Genomic DNA, 22,578 nt, shown 5'->3' on the forward strand with positions numbered 1-22,578 from the left:
GGAAAAATTATGAGATTCTTTTGTTAATACAGGATTTTAAGCCGTCAGCAATATGTCTCCAGGAGACATATCTAAAACATAACGATGTTTTTAACTTACGACAACACATTGGCTACCATTCATTTTCTCCTGAAGGTGGCAAAGCGACTGGAGGATGTAGTGTCTTCGTCAGACAGGACATCATTCACAGTGCTATTCAGCTGAATACTCCTCTTCAAGTCCGACTTACCTTGCACATTGCTCTTACGTTGTGCTCTTTATATGTGCCTCCTTCATCATCTCTTCGACAATCTGACCTTCAATGTTTGTATGATCAACTGCCAAAACCCTGCATCATCATGGGAGATCTCAATGGGCACAACCCTCTATGGGGTAGTACAAATACGAACAATAAGGGAAAAGGTATTGAAGATTTTATTTCTGATAATAATTTATGTGTTTTTAATGATGATTCACATACGTATTTGCATCCAGCCACTGGATCATATTCTTCACTTGATCTAGCTCTGACTGAATCAAACATTTACAATGAATTTGAATGGTCTGTTCATGATGACCTTTGTGGCAGCGATCACTTCCCTACTGTCCTCAAAGCTGTAAGACCAGATGATAATCCTCCTTTATCTCGTTGGAATTTTCTGAAAGCAAACTGGCCTTTGTATAAACAATTATGTGTTGAAAAACTAACACCAGAGCACTTCAGTAATGTAGCAGATCCCATCCAGTATTTTTCAGCACAACTGAATGAAATTGCTGATCAAACGATTCCTAAGTCCCCTGCAACTCCTCATATTCGTAAACCATGGTTTACTGACGAATGCAAACAAGCACGAAAACGTAGGAAGAAAGCCGAAAAATATTTTCGCAGACATCCTACTGTTCATAACTTTAACAATGTAAAAATTACTAGTGCCAAGGCACGGCGTACATACAAGCAAAACAAACGCCAATCTTGGAGAAATTATGTATCAAAAATTAATTCACGCACACCCATGTCTAAGGTGTGGAACATGGTTCAGCGCATAAAAGGCAAAGGCTCAAAATCTGCTGTTCACCATCTTAAAGATGGTGACAAATTGGTAACTAATAAAGTTGATATTGCAAATAGAATTGGCGAAACTTTTGCCAAAAATTCTTCCTCGGCAAATTATGTCCCTGAAGTTCAGAGATACCAGAAACAACAGGAGAAGATAAAAGCTAATTTTGATTCCGATAACGGTGAAGACTATAATGAAGTGTTTTCAATGCATGAGCTCCACACTGCTCTGAACCAAGCCCATGATACTGCAGCGGGTGATGACACTATTCATTATCAGCTACTGAAACATTTGCCTGAATCATGCCTGGAGACGCTTTTAGATATATTTGACAAAATATGGACGTCTGGGAATTTTCCTCCTTCATGGCGTAATGCAATTATCTTGCCAATACCCAAACCTGGCCGGGATCACACGGATCCATCAAATTACAGACCGATTTCTTTAACTAGCTGCGTCTGTAAAACCATGGAACGAATGGTAAATAACAGATTAATTTGGTATCTGGAAACGAATGACCTCATTACAAATATTCAGTGTGGTTTTCGGAAGAATCGAAGTACTATTGATCATTTAGTACGTTTAGAATCCTTCGTCGAAAATGCTATTATTACCAAACAACATGCAGTATCTATATTCTTTGATCTAGAAAAAGCATATGATACTACTTGGAAACATGGAATTTTAAAACATTTACATGATTTTGGTTTACGAGGTCGTTTGCCTCTTTTTATATCAGAGTTTTTAACTGACAGGCAATTTCAAGTCCGAGTAGGTTCTACCCTGTCTGATCATTACAATCAGGATCAGGGTGTTCCACAAGGCAGCATTTTGTCTGTGACCTTATTTAGTATCAAGATCAACAGTTTATCCAAGGTTTTAAACGATTCAATAGATGGATCACTTTTCGTGGATGATTTTAATATTTCCTGTCGCGGTAAGAATATGCATACTATTGAACGGCAACTGCAATTATGTTTAAACAAAATAAATAAATGGTGTCTTGAGAATGGTTTTAAATTTTCTAAGACAAAAACTAATTGCATCCATTTCTGCCGTAAGTATAAACCACATAAGGACCCAGAATTATTTTTAAATGGGACTCCTATCAAAGTCGTTAAGGAGGCCAAGTTCTTAGGTTTGATTTTCGACTCTCATTTAACTTTTCTTCCGCATATCAAATCCCTGAAAACTAAATGCCTGAAGGCACTTGATCTATTGAAATGGGGAGGGGATCAAGCTACTCTCCTGCACCTATACCGTTCACTTGTCCGTTCGAACCTTGATTATGGCTCCATCATTTATGGTGGAGCCTGTAAAAGCAGTCTAAAACTCCTTGATTCTATCCACCACCAAGGTCTGAGACTTTGTCTTGGGTCGTTCCGAACTTCTCCTATTGACAGTCTCTACGTCGAAGCCGATGAACCATCTCTTACACAGCGCCGTATCAAATTAGCTTTACAATATATTACAAAACTATACTCTAACGAATCCAACCCTGCTTTTAACTGCGTTTTCGATCCTCTTTATGAGCATTTATACAACAAAAAGCCTTCTCTTGTTCCGCCACTTGGGCACAGAATTAAACCATTCATTTCTGCTGCCGGCATTGAGCTGGAGGGTATAGCGCCTTCTCGTCTTCTTTCTTCTCCTCCTTGGCAATTAGTGAGGCCACAAGTTGACCTCACATTAACAAAGTTAAAAAAAATCAGACACAAACGAATTACAATATAAACAAGAGTTTATGCAATTAAAAAATAATTATAGTACATACAAATCCTTATTTACAGATGAGTCCAAGGATGGTGGCACAGTTGCTTGTGCCACTGTCATTGGATCCAGAACAATATCTTATCGATTACCTGATAACAGCTCCATTTTCACTGCAGAAGCAAACGCAATATTAACGGCTCTTCAATATATCAAAAGACATCCTAATCATGTACAGTATATAATTTTTTCTGACTCTCTTTCTTGCCTTCAGGCTATTAAAAATTTGTCTTGTAAACATCCACTTTTAATTGACATAATTGAATTGTATAATGATCTTGCAACTGGCCAGTGCGACATCGTCTTTTGTTGGTTACCCAGCCATGTAGGTATTTCTGGGAATGCAATGGCCGATCTTGCTGCTAAGGCTGCACTCAACAAATCTGTGACACCACTTCTTATTCCATACAGTGACTATAAAGCCAGCATTAGAACTTACATTCGTTATCTGATGCAAAAGAAGTGGGACACCCAAGTGGGAATAAATAAATTGCATGCCATAAAACCTTATATTGGTTACACTCACTTGGGCTGTCGGTCCAAATTTGAGGAGGTCATTTTGCGGCGATGTCGTATTGGCCACACCAGATATACACATGAATACCTTTTGAAAGGTGAGGATCCTCCGTTCTGCATCCCTTGTGATGAAAGAATCACAGTCAAGCATATCTTGCTTGACTGTGTTGAGTATTCTATATCCTCTATAGATACATTGTTTTAGGTCTCTTCACTAGTTTTACCTTCTACTCTGTGATATCCTAGTTAGTTTTACTGTCCTTCGTTGACAGGGTTTTACAATGTTTGTGCTATCAATTCATTTGTATTTTTATAATTACTCATTCTCGTCACGCTATGGCTGCAATATTGCCGATGTGACGTTAAATTTTAACTCACTCACTCACTCACTCACTCATGGTCATGGTCTTGTCTGGTAATCTACCTTGACTTAGAATCTGTTGTGTAATTGTATTGATTCACATGCAATATCTGTCACACCACTTCAGGTTTCAACAATGGTAATGAATTGCTTTTATTTTGATTCGTCATATTTGCATATATGCAAAACGGCGAGGTTGCCGAGTGGTTACTAGCCTGCGTGCCATTACGATGACCGGGTTCTGTTAACCTCCTGGGCAGAATGTCAGCTGAGCGGTTATGTACCCGTTGAAAGAAAAGACGAGTTTAACCTTTACCACACAGGCTGAATAAACGTAACTGCTTTGGCAATATCGCTCTCAGCAAATCGAGCGAGCACTATTTGCGTGGATATCCTATAATAATAAATCCTCTAATTTGCTAGTGGGTTTAATCACAAGATTCGACACCAACATGGACACTGAATTGATTATTATGTTGGTATTGACGGGTTTCACCGAAGCTGCTGATTTACATCTACGCGTATGTTAGTTTTGAGCGGGGTACCGGTAGCGAATCCTTTCAGCGCATACCTCGTATAGTCACTTGTGAGTGAGTTAATATTTAACGTCACATCGGCAATATTGCAGCCATATCGTGACGAAGACGATTAATTAGAAAAATACAAATGAATTAATAGCACATACATTGTAAAACCCTGTCAACGAAGGACAGTAAAGCTGACTAGAATATCACAGAGTAGAATATAGAACAAGTGAATAGACCTAAAACACTGTATCTATAGAGGACAGTACAATATAAAAATGAGCTATAGGTTGCCAAGAACTGAAGGTAGATCACCACACTAAGGACCATGGGGACTTACAGTGCATTTGCTTCCTTCATGGACCCTAGCAGGATTTACATCATCCCTTCAGTTGTTAGCAATTTAGACAAATCTAGCCATACAGTAAAAGAACGCTTATTCTTAGATTAAGAACCTGGAAAACTGTTTTGGGACTTAAGTACCCTCTCAAGAGGACCATTATTTTACAGTACTTCAACCCCCTTTGAGGATAGAGCCCCTAACGATTTGAGCTACTAATTTAACCTTCCAATTATAAAATATTTATCTCTTTACAATTCATTTGCCAAATCTAATTCCTTTAAAAATGCAATAACTAAATGAAGATTAATATTGCTAAAAGGATCCTTCATAGTTTGTGAATTAAAATACTGATCCCTTGTGATGGAATCGTATTGTCACTATGTCACATGCTATTATTAAAGTTGAACTCGTACAACTAACTGCTTTCATCAGTAATGTGTCCTCAACGAGAAAATGCTTGTTGATATGGTTAATTCTGACCATGCTGCCTTCATAGTAGTGTACCCTTTATTAACCACTGTAGTTTATAATGGGAATGTTGTGTCCCCGTTGTTAACCACTGTAGTTTATAATGGGAATGTTGTGTCCCCGTTGTTATCCACTGTAGTTTATGATGGGAATGTGGTGTCCCCGTTGTTAACCACTGTAGTTTATAATGGGAATGTCGTGTTCCCTTTGTTAACCACTGTAGTTTATAATGGGAATGTGGTGTCCCCGTTGTTAACCACTGTAGTTTATAATGGGAATGTGGTGTCCCCGTTGTTAACCACTGTAGTTTATAATGGGAATGTCGTGTTCCCTTTGTTAACCACTGTAGTTTATAATGGGAATGTTGTGTTCTCTTTATAAACAATTGGAATTTATAATGTAGTTTATTAACCACTGTAGTTTATAATGGGAATGTTGTGTCCCCGTTGTTAATCACTGTAGTTTATAATCGGAATGGTGTGTTCTCTCTATAAACAATTGGAGTTTATAATGTAGTTTATTAACCACTGTAGTTTATAAGGGGAATGTTGTGTCCCCTTTATTAACAACTGTATTCTATAATGGGAAAGTTGTGTTCCTAACTCAGGCTATACTGGCACTCTAGAATTTGTCTTCAGCAACCCATGCTTGTCATAAGAGGTGGTCAGGCTCGCTCACTGGGCTGACACATGCCATCATATCCCGAATTGTGCAGATCGATGCTCATGCTGTTGATCACTGAATAATGTGTGTCTGGTTCAGACTCATTTTTACAGACAGCCGTCATATAGCTGGAATATTGCTGAATGCGCAGTAAAACAAAACTCGCTCATTATAGAATGAAATGAGTGAAATGTACGGAAATAGAGGAGGAAACTGGCTCTAAAACAACAGTAGAGCAGGAAATATGCACCAAACGTGAGTGAGTGAGTTAATATTTAACGTCACATCGGCAATATTGCAGCCACATCGTGACGAGAACATACGTGACATTAAAAACCAAATATATGTGCATATTATGAAGAACCTGTCGACGAAGGGTAGTAAAACCACTAGATTATCACAGTTAGTATTTAAAACTAGCGTTCAAACTTTAAAAAATGATAGTACCACTATTTGGACAGTACAATATTAAAACAGACCATAGATCGCCAACAACCGAAGGTAGATCACCATACTAGGCACCATGGGGACTAGAGTGCCTTTGCCTCCTGCATGGTCCCTAGGTGGATTTACACCATCCCCTCGGCTGATGGCGACTGTATGCAAAATTAGCCACAATTTAAAATGACACATATTCTACGACTAAATAAGTGGAAGACTGAATATGTCTTCAACTGTTTTGGGACTTACGTACCCACTCAGGAGGACAATACTTTTACGGTACTTCAACCCCCTTCGAGGATACAGCCACTAACAATCTAAGTTGCTAATTCAACTTTCAATCATAAAATATTTATCTATTTACAAGTCATGTAACAGATCTAATTCTTTTAAAAACGCAATGATTAAATGAGCACTAACATTACTGAAAAGGTCATTCGTAGTTCTTGATTTAAAATACTTATCCCTTGTGATGGAATATTCCACACAATCAAGCAAGACATGCTTGAGTGTGATTCTTTCATCACAAGGGATACAAAACGGAGGATCCTCACCTTTAAGCAAATATTCATGTGGATATCGTGTGTGGCCAATACGACATCGTCGCATGATGACCTCTTCAAATCTGGACTGACAACCCAAGTAGGTGTTACCAATATGCGGTTTTATTTCATGTAATTTGTTGATACCTACTTGAGTGTCCCACCTCTTCTGCATCAGATCATGGATGTAAGACCTAATGATTGCTTTATAATCAGTGTATGGATTAAGAAATGGTGTCACAGATTTGTTGAGTGCTGCTTTAGCAGCGAGTTCAGCCAGTGTGTTCCCAGAAATGCCAACGTGGCTGAGTAACCATCAAAAGACGATGTCGTATTGGCCAGTAGCAATATCATTATACAATTCATTGATTTCAATTAAAAGTGGATGTTTACAAGAAATAGTTTTAATCGCCTGAAGGCAAGAAAGAGAGTCGGAATAGATTATATATTGTTTATGTTTAGGGTGTCATTGAATATATTTGAGAGCCGTTAATATGGCGTTTGCTTCTACAGTAAAAATAGAACTGTTATCTGAAATTCTAGAAGAATGAACTGTTATCTGAAATTCTGAAATTCTAGCTACTGCACCACCGTCCTTGGATCCATCTGTAAATAAGGGTTTGTAAATGCTATATTTACTTTTTAACTGATTATATTCTTGTTCATATTGTAATTCATTAGTTTCTGATTTTTTAAAAGAACTTAATCTTAGGTCGACTTTTGGTCTAACCAAATGCCAAGGAGGAGAAGAAAGAAGACGGGAGGGAGCTATGTTTTCCAGCTCAATGCCAGCAGCAGAAAGGGTTTAATTCTGTGCCCGAGAGGTGGAACAATAGAAGATTTCTTGTCGTACAAATCCTCATAAAGTCGATTGAACACACAGTTATATGCAGGTTCATTCATTAGAGCATAATTTAGTAATGTACTGTAAGGATACTTTTATACAACGTTGTGTAAGAGATGCTTCATCGGCCTCAACGTAAAGACTGTCAAAGGGTGAAGTTCGGAAAGATCAAAGACAAAGTCTTAAACCTCGGTGATGGACAGAATCAAGAAGTTTAAGGTTGCTTTTACAGGCTCCACCATAATTATACGATGGAGCCGTAATCAAGTTTCGAACGGATCAATGATCGATAAAGTTGTAGGAGGGTAGCTTGGTCTCCCCCCCACTTACAATTAGAAATGACTTTCAACAAGTCAAGTACCTCCAGGCATTTAGTCTTAAGGGATTTGATATGGGGAAGAAACGTTAAATGCGAGTCAAAAATCAATCCCAAGAACTTGGCCTCTTTAACAACTTTAATAGCAGTGCCATTTAGAATCAGTTCAGGGTCTTTATGTGTTTTATATCGTCTACAGAAGTGTATACAATTAGGTTTCGATTTAGAAAATTTGAAACCGTTCTCAAGACACCATTTATTAATTTTATTTAAGCATAACTGTAGTTGCCTCTCAATAGTATGCATATTTTTACCACGACACGAAATATTGAAATCATCCACAAATAGTGATCCGTCAATCGAATCATTGGATAAACAGTTGATTTGAATGCTAAGTAAAGTAACAGACAAAATACTCCCTTGTGGAACACCCTGGTTCTGATTATAATGAGCAGACAGGGTAGAACCTACTCGGACTTGAAATTGCCGGTGTTGTAAAGGCTGTGATATAAAAAGAGGCAAACGGCCTCTCAAACCAAAATCATGTAAATCCTGTAAAATACCATGCTTACAGGTCGTATCATAAGCTTTCTCAAGATCAAAGAAAATTGATAATAATACATGGTTTTGGGAGCTGATCATATAGACTTTGAAGATCTGATTGACAAATATTGGAAGATGGAGGGATATACAAACTGCCCAATGTCAAACCAATGTGTAAAGTCAGGCGAACAGCAACTGCTTGAAGGTTTGTTTGTAGAGTGACAGGGCTATGTATTACGCTATGATGAGCGAGAATAGAAGCGCCTCCAGTAGCTCGATCTCCCGGAGGAGGCACCAAATAATTCCTGTTCACTGATTATAAGGTTTCTGCGTAGGGTAATATCATTATGTATATAGCGGAGGCTCCAAAAGTATATGTATCATTACCAACACAAAATTACACGTATCATTATCAACATAAAACTATGCTGCAAATGTCCTTGATGAATAGCCGCGGGCAATTGTTTGCCGAGTCCTGCAAGTATGCGGTAAGAGATCCTACGTTTATATCTTGAAGGCATCAGCCTCGGGCACAATAAACATCAACACAAACCAGCATCATAATACGCCATATAACCACATTTCTACTCCGTTATTACCTGTCAAGAATGTATGTGCATTGGTATATTTAGAAGCAATAACAATGACTTTAGAGACTGCTTAAACATATAAAAAAATTCGATCAAAGTTCAAGTTGTTTGTGTCCTTAAGGTAGAGAATGCATGGATGTATAAAAGCCCTACAGAGACCTACCAGCAGTATCCAGTGCTACACCTCGCACAATGCAGATCTACCCGTACTCGTTCATAACTGTCAGCCACTTTTTTGTTGCCATCTATTTACCACATGCTCTTGCTCAAGGTAAGTACTTGGGCAATACTGGGACACGTAATGATCATGATCACGTGACTAATAGATTAAACAAAGTAATAAATTATTATTTCACGATTAAAAGGCCGTTTTGTCTTTGAAGATTTTGAAATATTTCACTGATACTTCGTTATATTAATATACATGGCTAAGGTAATGAAAAACGCCGAGCAGAAAAAAATATATTGCCATTTCTGGCAAATTAATTTCATTCAGGGGGTAGGATACCCAGGCAGAAAATATGGAGTCCGAGTAAGTGCATAACATTCGCTTAGCGAGGTTTGCACGTACATGAATGCGTATGTTGGTATGTCTGGTCCCTAAACGTACCTGAACGTGTTATGGAAATAATCTTCACAGACAGATTTGCTAGTTCAACTGTCGAAGCAAATTTGATTCACATGCTGGCAGTGTTGTGGTCAGACATCTCAAAGGCGGTGGGATACACAAGTTGTCAGTGCGTTCGCTCGTTAGGCCGAAGACGCAGGTTCGAATCCCCACCTGAACTAAGTGGGTAAAGTCCATTTCTGGTGTCTCCAATCGTCATAATGCTGGAATGTTGCCAAAATCGGCGTCAAACTCACTCACTCATTCACTTCACGACACGTGAAGATATTGTGTCCGTTTGTTTCGGCTGCAGATGTTGATGAGTGTGCCATCAACCTGTACATATGCGTCTACGCCTTCAACCCAACAAACGGCCAGTACGGCCCTACCGGCGCATGCGTGAACACTCCCTTGTCATACTACTGCGTGTGCTATCCACACTTCGTGGCCACATATCTAAACAGAAGCTGCTCCTGTAAGTATTTCATGTCCTTTATTTCAGCCAAAAAGTTTAAACAACATTTCTCAACAATTATGAAGACTGCGTAAGGGCGGTTCACTTTAGTGTTCATATAAATTGAGCATTGGTCGGAATCCATTCACTGGACTAAACCGTCAAGATGAAGAGGGGATTCGTATAGGTCATAGTTTCTACACAAAGTCCTTTTTATCGAAATGTAAAGTCCATGCTCCTCCAATGCATCCGTAGATTCATTGCTATCAAACACATTTTGCTTGAATGTGTTCATTATTTCATGTAAGGCAACGATTTTATTATGACGTTCCTACTTTGTGCGAACTTAAATCTTTCTAACCACGCCAATTTATGACAGTTTTTAGACTTTAGGTTTTTATCATTCAATTAGATACTTGACTACCATACTTGTGATCTTCAAAATCACTTTTATTATTTTAAGCATATTGCATATCTAGAACGAAAGACTTTTTCTCGCCGCGAGTAGCTGCTACACTGATGATGCGGCGTTAAGCACTCACTCACTCATCCATTCACTCACTCAGTTTAGTGCATTGAACCTATGTAACCGTTTTGTTGAGATCCAAGAGAAGAGTTACGTGATTCCGACAAACCTAGGAATACGACCGGGACAAACTGAGAATAGAGTTGTTTCTGGCATATACAAGGGTCGAAACTTATCTGTAAACATACGCATGATCTATTATACTTACACATACCAAAGACTTATTTATAAAGCTGATAATGCACTCGACATGAACGGAATATGAGATGCCTAGGAACCTCATGGAAAGATGGATAGTTTGTGCGTCGGCGAGAATAGTGCGTGCTTGGGTGAGGGAGTGAAAGAGAAGAGAACATGTCTATAATGTCATCAGTCCTACGACAGCTTAAAACAGTTATCACTTGCGGTGAAATTATTGACAACCTATTCTATTTCTCCGAAACAATGAATGATATCTAAAACAATCAACTAAAATGTGTGATTTCTCTACAGGTTATCTACCATCTCAACAGAACATCTTCCAGAATCCTTACTCGTTCCTTTTCGATGAATTGTTTGATTTCGCCCTCTTTAAAGAAAATATTATATTACCTATACGTTTTCAGCATGTTACTGCCACGACACATGGATATATACCGTACTAAAAGTGATGTGAAAACCAGTAGACGGTTTTGTTTATGTCAATGACCATGTATCATTTATGACAATGTACTTTGTTTTGTGTCCCCAATAAAGCATTTTACACATACTGGGATTTTTATTCTTCTGACATCTCGGGTATACATCACCTTGTTGGTACAATCAAGACGTCATGCTTACACTAACGACTCCTACGTTGTGGAAACAACTCCCGATTCGATGATTCGAAATATTTACCTTTGTAACGGAAGACAGTCAAGCAAACCATGCTTGCCAGCGTCTCCTATCAAATAGTCTACAAGATAACTCTTCAAAACTTCACCAAATGATGGATTTTGCTTTCCAAGAACATTCTATCAGACGAGGTTTCTTGCCTCCTTCAACTCATCAACAATCAAGACGTGATGAAGCAGTTTTAAGACGATGTCGAATTGGCCACAGCCATTTTACTCATGACTATCTGCTGAAAACGGAAGGTGATGGATCCCCCTGCATCAAGCATATTTTCCTTGACTGTGTGAACTTTTCAACTGCTAGGGACTCCCACAATGCTGCGAGAAATCTGTTTTGTGTGTGAGCAGACATCTGATCGTAAATACCCCAAGGAAGTTGGCCTGTATCATAAACTGTACTATCGTAAAGAGAATAGAAATTTCCTGGCTTTTGTACTTGGTGCTATGGCATTTTCTGTTCTAAAATGGTAGTGAAATGAAAATAATTGCTCTTGAAAAAAAACCTTAGGGGACCATGGACTTACAAAGGTAATAAGTGCAAAGTTCATTTCGTCACTATATGGCTGGAATAATGCCGTTGTGACTTACAGCCCAACTCAACTCAACTTGTCTAAAAGGAATGGTCCTTGCTTCGGTGCGCTTTCACTCCTAACGTGTGTGCTTGGGTACCAAGGTCAGGTGTCCCTGTCAGAATAACATTAGGTTTGCCACTCTTGCATTTCTCCAAGTTCAGAAGAGATTCTGAGTGTAAGTTTCGTTTTGGTTTATTTCCATGCCCCGTTTTTGAATATCATTTGGTTCAACAAACCTATTCCCAGTTCAGCGTGGAGCCCCAACAAGGCCGATGTCATATGCCAGGCACGCCCCAGCAGACTAAGGGATGCAGGGGTATCGCCCACCCGACAAAGTAATAAAATGTGGTACTATTGCTAATAATCATAAAATATGGGTATCGTGTTCTGAGTACATGTTCTTTGTAATATAAAATGTCTCAGATGCCAGATGTATGAAGAGAAAACCATTGCAAAACTAAAGTAGTGAGTCAATCGCTATTATGGGCCCATACAAAGAACGTTGCATGACCAGCCGGTTGATACAGGGTCCGTTCTGCCACCTGCCTAGTTGAATGAAGGATCGAAATTGGTTTTTGGCAAATGAGCACCATTTCTGGAATCTACATCCACCAGAATCATGTTCTCCACCAACGCAAGGCACCAGAGAAGTTGTACAGTTTAGTCTCAACTAGCAATGGGGGAGCTGTGGACCTATTTTGTTTCAGGACAACAACGGGATAATGCGACCGGGTGCTTACCACTCGTAATGGACATGTCTGTCGTTTAAAAATTAATCCAAAACTCTTGCCCACAATCTATGTCTACCCACTTTCGTATATATAGGTGGAGAACTTTTATATATCGAGAAATGCTATTCCACCTACATTTGGTATTCTGGCAGAGATAATTTTTAGTGTTGTTAATCCGTTGTTTCGGAAATCACAGACGAAGTTGTTCGTCTCGAAGATCGAGACTAATTGTCCATGGACCCCATGGTTTTACAATCCTAGCTAGTTACGTGTACAGTGCAGTTAGTAGGTGGATCAGTATGAAACATATATATAGACATAGTCACAGCAGGTAGGAAGAGGGACAATGTTTGAATGTTTCATCAAATGTGTTAAGTTGCGCTTCCATACACGAATCAGGCTTCGGGGGATGATTAGCAACGTTGTCGGCGCCAGGAGCAGTGGGTACTCCTTGAGATTCATTGGGAGAGAAAGTTTATGTATAGGGCTAAAATTTTTTTAAAAAATGTGGCCAGTGTTCGATGTATTTCTTGATATTGTCTCACCATGTTTGAGACCTTTGTTCTGTGTCAATAGGCCCTAATCTTTGGAATGATGTCCCTCAGCATGTACACGTAGATACGAGAATTGTGTATAGGTACATTGTTTCGTATATATACTGTACAAAGTCTGAAAACCTCTGTACCGATAATGATATCCTCCATTAGTATGTTCTACATGAGTGTACGTTTTACTCAGGTCCAGGCACCCAGACAAGAAATCCAGAAAGCTTCTAGTTCCACAGATGAATAGAACACAGTCTATTCCATGTTAGCGTCAGGACGACCTTTGTGAAGTAGATGTACACGTGTGTGGTAGATGAGGTAGTCCAGCTCCAACATTTTGCTGCCGCCAACGTAATGGAAGGAGATGGGGTAGTCACTCATGCTGCTAATACCCTGAAATCATATTGTGGAACTGAGAGATGAACGCTCGCAATAAAACCAAGGCCACAACTTCAAAGTATATGCACACGCACAGACACACACGCACGCCCGCGTACGTACACACACACGCACACGCACACATACACACAAGAAAAGGCAATTTCTTAAGAGTGATTATATTGTTCTAGACACTTGCATGCATTACTATATAATTTGTAGATAATCTACAGACAATACTACACCCTGGATGCATCTACAGCTCTTGGACTGGTTTTACAGTATTAGGGCGACTTGGTAGAAGTGGTTCTTGCATGTATATTTTTTAAGCTTCACACCTGTCAATCTGTCTGAATGATTTCCCCTCAAATGTGAATCGCACTATATGAACAAACCTTTGCTGCCGCAACCGCAATGTTTATTGACACTATAAAACACGATGGTGACGGCGGCTTAGATCATTGGCTACGGTGAGAATGAGGACCGCGCCAAAGATACATCCAGGGTATAGTGAGTGAGTGAGTTAATATTTAACGTCACGTCGGCAATATTTCAGCTATATCGTGACGAGAACATTTAACACTGAAATGCGTAATATGTGTACTATAAAAACCTGTCGACGAAGGACAGTAAAACAACTACAATATCACAATTATCATTAAAACTAGCGCGGAAAGTTATAACTGGTATCACTATGCGGACAATACAATATAAAAACAGGCTATAAATCGCCATCCAGGATATGGTGGAGATGAATCGTAACATATACCCTGGAGATTATCGAGCATGTACGATTCGGTGGTAAAGCAGTTCAGCTCAATACCTTTTTAGCTCCATTTGCGTCATAAACATGATACCATTTGGGATATCTCCCATTTATGTGAGCTGCTGGTGACAAACAATGGAAACGACTCCGGCCTTTGGAATCAGTAGAGTTTCCAATGGGTACTCCAAGAGACTGCATACATTGACCAAACGCAGCATCACCTGCAGTGCCAGTTTGACGACATATCTTTGGATCATGTCCTTGTTGACCAAACCTTCTGAGGGCCTCTTTGCTGACGACCAGTCCGGATCCGCCGCTAGAGTATCCTTGTTTGATAAGAGTCTTAAAGTGATGGCCGAAATATATAGGCTTGTTTGTATCGAAATCAGCCAGGAAGAGACGAAGATTTTCTGCGATGAGGTAAGTATCGTCATCAGCTTTAAAGAACCAATCACAGTCGTCAAAGTGATGTTTATAAACATAATGATATCCACCGAGGGTCTTTTCGGTTAGATGATGTCTGCCTTCCGATACATTCTGTCCGACCGCTGGAAAGGTCGTGTTTGTTTCTGAGCTGATGAACACCAGTTTGTCACAGCGTTTACCCCACGTCATCTGGATATATCTGGACCTTGTTTCGAGATTTCGAGGGTTTGTCATAACCCAGCAAGAAAGGCGTATGTGTGACGCTTTGACACCTTCCCCATAATCTGAAATACAAAGAAATGAAGTTTGTAAATTCGTTCAAAGGACGAGATAGGATGCGTGTCTTCGGCAGCAAAATGTTGATAAGTCCGCTCATTATTATACTCCTGGCGGAAGTGCCTAATTTTCTTATTCAGCTGAGTAGCATTGTTGCTCCATCCGCAGGATTAATGCTTGGACCGGGAAATTCCAAATCTCCCGTGTTGCATCACGAACATATCTGCTTGTTTGCATTGTAATTTTTACGAATTTATTCAAAATGCGACACACTTTGTCGTAAGTTCGTACATTAATTGTTACTTATTTTAGCAAGAGGCAACGTGAAACGTTTGTAGTGGAACAGACCAGAAAAAAAAAGAAAAAAAAACAAACCCAAAAAACCCCCAGAAGATCAAGGAATCACTGAATTTAAGTTCACTGAATTTATATTTTAAGTCTAACGTACATGTGTGACTTGTACGTCCACGTGTTAGACCAACTTAATGCTTGTTATTGATTCCCAGCCCGTTTGAACATATGTTTGACAGTTAAATATTGATGAATATTAATATAGATGTACGCATGTTGAGGGATTTTGGCCTACCAGGCCTAACGCCTTTTGTTGTAATTCACCACCTTTCCCTAAGCTGCGACGTTGCAATATAGTTGCACAACACTACTGTGTTTTCCAATGGCGACCAAGGTCGAACTTGCCCCATATTGCTATGGATTTGTAAGGCTTCCGTACAGTGCTGTTTTCATTACAGAAATAAAAATAGGAGCATATACGTTCATTTTCAATGTGGAGGAATAGTGTTGTTTTAAATTTTCAAGGGGGTCTTTGAGAGGGCTGCCCCGCGTAAAATGAGTCATAAGAAATTTAAAACTGCAATGTGTGGGGAAAGATGTGTTTGAAATAAACAGATTATTTTCATGCTGATTCTAAAATTCCAGTATGTAATGGGAGTATCACTACTGGTTACAAGCACCACAAAAAATTACGCCTTGCCTCTCTCTCTCATACCAAAGAACACCAAAAGGCCTCCAACATGACATTTATGGTATGTTCACTTACCGCATTGTTTCCAACAATGATAATCACCAGACCCTCCTATCTGCAAAGTCGTACCTGTCATAAGTTGCTGAAAAGCCATACTCAGTCTGTTCGTCCAGTGCGAGTTCGATTCCGACTCCAATGATAAATCACTATCACACGCACTCCATCATGCAAATATTACTATTAGCGAAAATCATTTTAAGCTCACACGTATCACCCTAAATTTTGTTTTATATCAAGGCAGCAGTATCTCAATCGGTAGAGCTATGGACTCCAATTCGCGAGTTCGAGATCCCGCTGCTCGAGTTTCCTCATTTCAAGAGCCTCTGTGTGATATGTGACGTCACGTCTGGTCGAAGGCCACTTGCGTACAAATCACGGCAAGGGATTCTAAAGATGGTTCCTGGTCCGCTAACCAGTAGCTACTTACCCGGGAACATCTACAGACAGTAGTCCGACGGGAAATACGTTTAGTAAATATATATCACTGCCTCCGACTTGTTAAGTTAATATGCATATTTAAATCATGTAAAAATATGGTCTGATCATATTAGCACAAAACCCGTGTAATGCCGACAGTATCTTATTCTCATCCATTTCTGTATAATCGTTCGCCACGTTTCTCTTTTCAAACTTCGGGCCAGCGAATTGATTTGCGAGCTAGTAAACTTCAGGCATAGCTAACCCGACTGTTAAGCAAGATTTAGAAGGCATTTCGTACATTGACTCAATATAAAGAAATGTTCGTCAATGTACAAGTAACGGCGTTCCGGCTATGTCGGGGCGAGTCCCCGTGATATGGAGAAAAGCCCGATGTGACTTAGCTATAAGACTATTCTTCATTTTAGTGAGTGATTGAATATAGTTTTATGCCGCCTTTAGCAAATGTTCCAGCAATGTCACAACTGGGAACACCAGAAATGGGCTGCACATAGTGTCGATGTGAGGAAACGAACCCGTGTCTTCAGCGACAGTTTTATCCACTGGGCTACCCCAGTTTCCCTTTCAAAGAATATAAAGTGTTCTCTTCAAAACATTACCGGATGGTCGTATTTCAAGTACTCAAAAGTCCACTAAATTCATACAAAATTTACAAATGTTCACATTACAAATTACACATTTCCTTACCATCGTTTTCCTTTGCACCATATACAAACGATCTTTGCACTTTCCATTTAGCAAGCTCTTCTTCTATTCTCAAATAGTCCATCCTTAGTACACGCCAAAAAGAGCACATGATAACGAATCCGAATATCAACTTCTTGAAATGCTTCTTGATTATTGCTAATGGCAGCATTCCGCGAGTTCACTTGTGTAATCTGTACTGTTTAGAAAGAGTTCGTCTATCTGGCCAGGGCGGTCCGCAGATAACTGTTCTATTAAGGTGGGTCCAATGAAGTGTGAAGCTAACAACACGCAAAATCTATGTCAACAGATGTGGGAAATTACATCTACAAAGATATATAAATCTGCAATCTGTTGTGATCAATACAAAATGTATCAAAACCTCCACTTACGGAAATTAAATTTACCTGCACTCTTCTAAATGCTTAAATGGAGCCAGGCGTCTGTATGATCTTATTTAGGGGAACTCCGTCCACAGAATCAGCCTAATAATATGAAAGGTAGATTATCGACTGGATAACGAAAGCCGCCATGAGCCATGTTCATTGGACCAAGACAGAGATTTCAGAAACTAAATGTGACTGACATCCCAATATGTGACATCACAGTCCCACATTCAGAATCCGTGAAGAATCTGGGAGTATATCTTCAGTCAAATCTTTCGATGGACAGGCAAGTCTCAGAACTTTGTAGAGCATGGAACTACCATCTGCGGAACATAGGCAGTATACGCAGTCTCCTCACTCAAGACACTGCAGCAACTATAGCAAGATACTTCATCCTTTCCAGGCTGGATTATTGTAACAGTCTCCTTGCTGATTCAACACAGTTAAACATTAACCGCCTCAAGAGAATTCAAAACATAACTGCTCGTATGTTTATTAGGTCACCTCAGTCCACTGACATAAACAAGATCTTAAAATCCTTGCAATGCTTGCCTATTCGTGCTCGTATTGTTTATAGACTCCTGTGCCTAGCCTACTAGTGTGTTCACGGTACTGCTCCTGGGTATCTATGTGAACTCCTGACACGGTGACAGCCAGCTAGATGTCTCCGGCCCAGTTCAAAGCAACCACTCGGCATTCCCCGATATCAGCTGAAAACATTTCGAGATAGATCTTTCTGTATGACATCAGCTGTCAAATGGAATCAGCTCCTGGACTCTTTAAAAAACTGACTATTTCACCATTCAAAACCCACCTGAAGACCTATCTATTCAACAACTATCTTTGACTCTAGTGAGTGAGTGAGTTAATATTTAACGTCACATCGGCAATATCTCAGCCATATCGTGACGAGGATATTTAAAACTGAAATGAAATATATGTATCTATTATAAAACCTGTCAACGAGGGACAGTAAAACAACTAGAATATCACAGATGAGAATATAAAACTAGTAACTATACCTAAAACAATTTATCTATAGAGGACAATACAAGATAAAAATGGGCTATAGATTGCTAACAACTGAAAGTAGATTACCATACTAGAGACCATGGGGACTTACTGTACCTTTGCTACTTGCGTGGACCCTAGCTGGATTTACATCATCCCCTCAGCCGTCAGCAACTTGGGAAATCTAGCCATGCAAATAAAAAGACACTTATGCTACGATTAAAAACGTGAAAGTTTGAATTCACTTTGAATGTTTGTGGTCTTACGTACACTCTCAGGGGGAGGATACAGCCACTAACAAGCACAGTTACCAATTTCAACTTCCAGTATTATACAGTTCAATAATTTCAATTAAAAGCGGATGTTTACAAGAAATATTTTTAATAGCCTGAAGGCAAGAAAGAGAGTCGGATTAGATTATATACTGTTTACGTTTCGGGTGTCTTTGAATATATTTAAGAGCTGTTAATATGGCGTTAGCTTCTGCTGTAAAAATAGAACTATTATCTGGTCATCTAGAAGATATTGTCTCGATCCAATGACAGTAGCACACGCAACTGAACCACCGTCCTTGGACCCATCTGGGACCCAAATAAGGATTTGTAATTGTCATATGTATGTTTCAATTGATTATATTCTTGTTTATACTGTAATTCATTAGTTTCTGATTTTTAAAATTTAGTTAATGTTAGGTCAACCTGTGGCCAAACCAACTGCCAAGGGGGAGAGGAAAGAAGACGGAAAGGAGCTATATTGTCCAGCTCAATACCAGCAGTAGCAAGAAACGGCTTTATTCTGAGCCCAAGAGGTGGAACAAGAGAAGACTTTTTGCTAAACAAATCCTCATACAGAGGATTGAAGACACAGTTATATGCAGGGTTAGATTCGTTAGAGTATAGTTTTGTGATATATTGTAAAGATAATTTAATACGGCGTTGTGCAAGAGATGGTTCATCGGCCTCAACGTAAATACTGTCAATAGGTGAAGTTCTGAAGGACCCAAGACAAAGTCTTAGACCTTGGTGATGGACAGGATCAAGAAGTTTAAGATTGCTTTTGCGGGCTCCACCATAGACGATGGAGGCATAATCAAGTTTAGAACGAACGAGTGATCGATATAGATGGAGAAGGGTAGCTTGATCCCCTCCCCATTTTGAATTTGAAACCACTTTCAACAAGTCAAGTGCTTTCAGGCATTTACTTTTAAGAGATTTAATATGTGGTAAAAAAAGTTAAATGTGAATCAAAGATTAGACCCGAGAATTTGGCTTGCTTCACAACTTTTATGGGCGTCCCATCTAGAGACAGTTCAGGGTCTTTATGGGGTTTGTATTTACAACAAAAATGTATACAGTTAGTTTTCGATTTAGAAAATTTAAAGCCGTTTTCAAGACACCATTTATCTATTTTGTTTAAACACAACTGCAATTGCCGTTCAATGGTATGCATATTTTTACCACGACAAGAAATATTAAAATCATCCACAAATAACGATCCATCAATTGAATCGCTTAAAACTTTTGATAAACCGTTGATCTTGATGCTAAAAGGAGTGACAGATAAAATACTGCCTTGTGGAACACCCTGATCCTGATTGTAATGATCAGACAGGGTAGAGCCCACACGGACCTGGAATTGTCTGTCATTTAGAAAGGTGGCAATAAATTGAGGCAAACGACCTCGCAAACCAAAGTCATGTAAATCCCTCAAAATACCATGTTTCCAGGTTGTGTCATATGCTTTTTCAAGTTCAAAAACGATAGACACAGCATGTTGTTTAGTAATTAGTGCGTTTTTCACAAATGATTCCAGTCGCACTAAGTGATCGACAGTACTTCTGTTTTTACGGAAACCACACTGTATATCTGTGATAAGATTATTTGTTTCCAAGTACCAAACAAGTTGATTATTTATCATGCGTTCCATGGTCTTGCAAACACAGTTAGTTAATGAAATCGGACGATAATTGGATGGATCGGTATGATCACGTCCAGGTTTAGGTATTGGTACTACTATGTCCAAATATCATCAAAAATATTTAGGAGACTTTGTAGACAGGATTCTGGTAAATGTTTCAGTTTGGCGTTTGTTCTGTTTAAAAGTATGCCGTGCTTTAGCATTTAAAATCTTAAATTTATTTAAATTATGCACCATATCATGGCGACGGAAATAATGTTCTGCCTTTTTCCTTGCCTTCCTAGCTTGTTTGCATTCATCGTTCAACCATGGTTTTCTTATGTGTGGAACTACAGAGGAATTTGGTATACACCCATCAGCTATGGGGTTCAGTTGATCGGAAATGCATTTAATAGCATCGGGAACGTCAATATAACGTTCAGGTTTAAGCTTTTCAGCACTCAGTGTTTCATATAAATCCCAGTTAGCCTTTTTAAAATTTCGCCTTGATGATGGAGGAACATCGGATGGAGTTACAGCTTTTAATGCAGTAGGAATATGGTCACTTCCACAGAGGTCATCGTGGACTGACCATTCAAATTGATTTAGTAGTTCGGAATTTGTCAATGACAAGTCAAGAGCAGAATATGTCCCTGTGCCAGGGTGTAAATATGGGTTGGAACCATCATTATAAATACATAAGTCATTGTCAGAACAAAAATCCTCCAACAATTTGCCTATAGTGTTTATAGTTACACTACCCCAGAGTGGGTTGTGCCCATTTAAATCTCGCATTATAATACAGGGCTTTGGGAGTTGGTCATACAGGGCTTGAAGATCAGTTTTGGCAAACGCCGAAGATGGCAAAATATAGAGAGAGCATAGCGTAAATGCTACATGTAAAGTAAGTCTCACAGCAACAGCCTGCATATTAGTATTTAGTGAAACAGGGCTTTGAATAACGTTTTGTCTGACTAGAACGGATGACCCGACAGTGGCTCTATCACACGGAGGCGAAAAACAATGATATGCATTAAAATGACGAAGGTCAAATGTATCTGTTTGTTTTAAATATGTCTCTTGGAGACATATCGCTGAAGGTGTAAAATTATGGACTAATAGCTGTAATTCATGTAAATTAGTCCTCAGTCCTCTGCAGTTCCACTGCACAATATTATTGGAATAAACTATCTTTTGGGGGGATTTATTGGGGATCTACCCCGCATTTTCAGAAACGTCCATGTCTTCAAGAGACCCATATTTATTGAGCAATTGAATTTTATTTTGTGACCCTTTAGAAGCTCTGCCACTTGGTTGTTTTGAAACATCAGGCTTAGGTTTGGGTTTAGTTTTAACAATTTGTTGGCTATCAGCTGTTGAATGAGACTCAGAGCGTGACTGTGAAGATGATTTATGATCAGAGGACTTTGATGTATTAGGAAGTGATTCCTCAGTCTGGGATGATATAGCAGGGTATAAGACCTGTGGTTAGTCGGAACTGACCCAAGTCAAGGTAGTTTGGCATCCTGTAGATGATTTTGTTATTTTACAGCTGGATTCAGATGATGATTTTGCTACTGTAACATAACTATCTAGAAGGTCAGATCTCTTCACCAGTTTCTTTGCCTCAGAAAAAGAAATATTTTGGGTGAACTTTATTTTGTTAATCGCCATTTGCTCTTTCCATATTGGACACTGTTTTGACGAAGATGAATGGTCGCCTGAGCAGTTAGTGCATCTTTTAAAGTCACTGTCACAATCTTCTGTTGTGTGTGTCTTCTCACCACAGTGAGCACACACAACAGACAATGTTCAGGTATTTACACCGTGTCCATATTTTTGGCATTTAAAACATCTGAGTGGGTTGGGGATGTAGGTTTCAACTTGGATATTGCAGTAACCTGCCTTCTCTGATTTGGGAGCATTTGGTGATGAAAAAGAAAACATATAAGTATTCGTTTGGAATGTTGCATTGTTTTTTCGGGTTGAAAAGCGCTTCACATACAGCAC

The 22,578-nt window shown here is 39.2% G+C and overlaps 1 protein-coding gene across 1 annotated transcript; it reads right to left on the reverse strand.

Moving 5' to 3' along the window:
• Positions 1–13,520: 13,520 nt before the first annotated feature.
• Positions 13,521–17,447, reverse strand: LOC137256416 (glycoprotein-N-acetylgalactosamine 3-beta-galactosyltransferase 1-B-like). The gene is made up of 3 exons (XM_067794260.1): positions 17,279–17,447; positions 14,467–15,119; positions 13,521–13,658 (listed from the first exon to the last, which is right to left on the reverse strand). The coding sequence occupies exons 1-3, from the start codon at positions 17,445–17,447 to the stop codon at positions 13,521–13,523; spliced, it is 960 nt and encodes a 319-aa protein (XP_067650361.1).
• Positions 17,448–22,578: the final 5,131 nt, after the last annotated feature.

Source organism: Haliotis asinina, chromosome 11, assembly GCF_037392515.1.
Source record: "Haliotis asinina isolate JCU_RB_2024 chromosome 11, JCU_Hal_asi_v2, whole genome shotgun sequence".
Taxonomy (NCBI): domain Eukaryota; kingdom Metazoa; phylum Mollusca; class Gastropoda; order Lepetellida; family Haliotidae; genus Haliotis; species Haliotis asinina.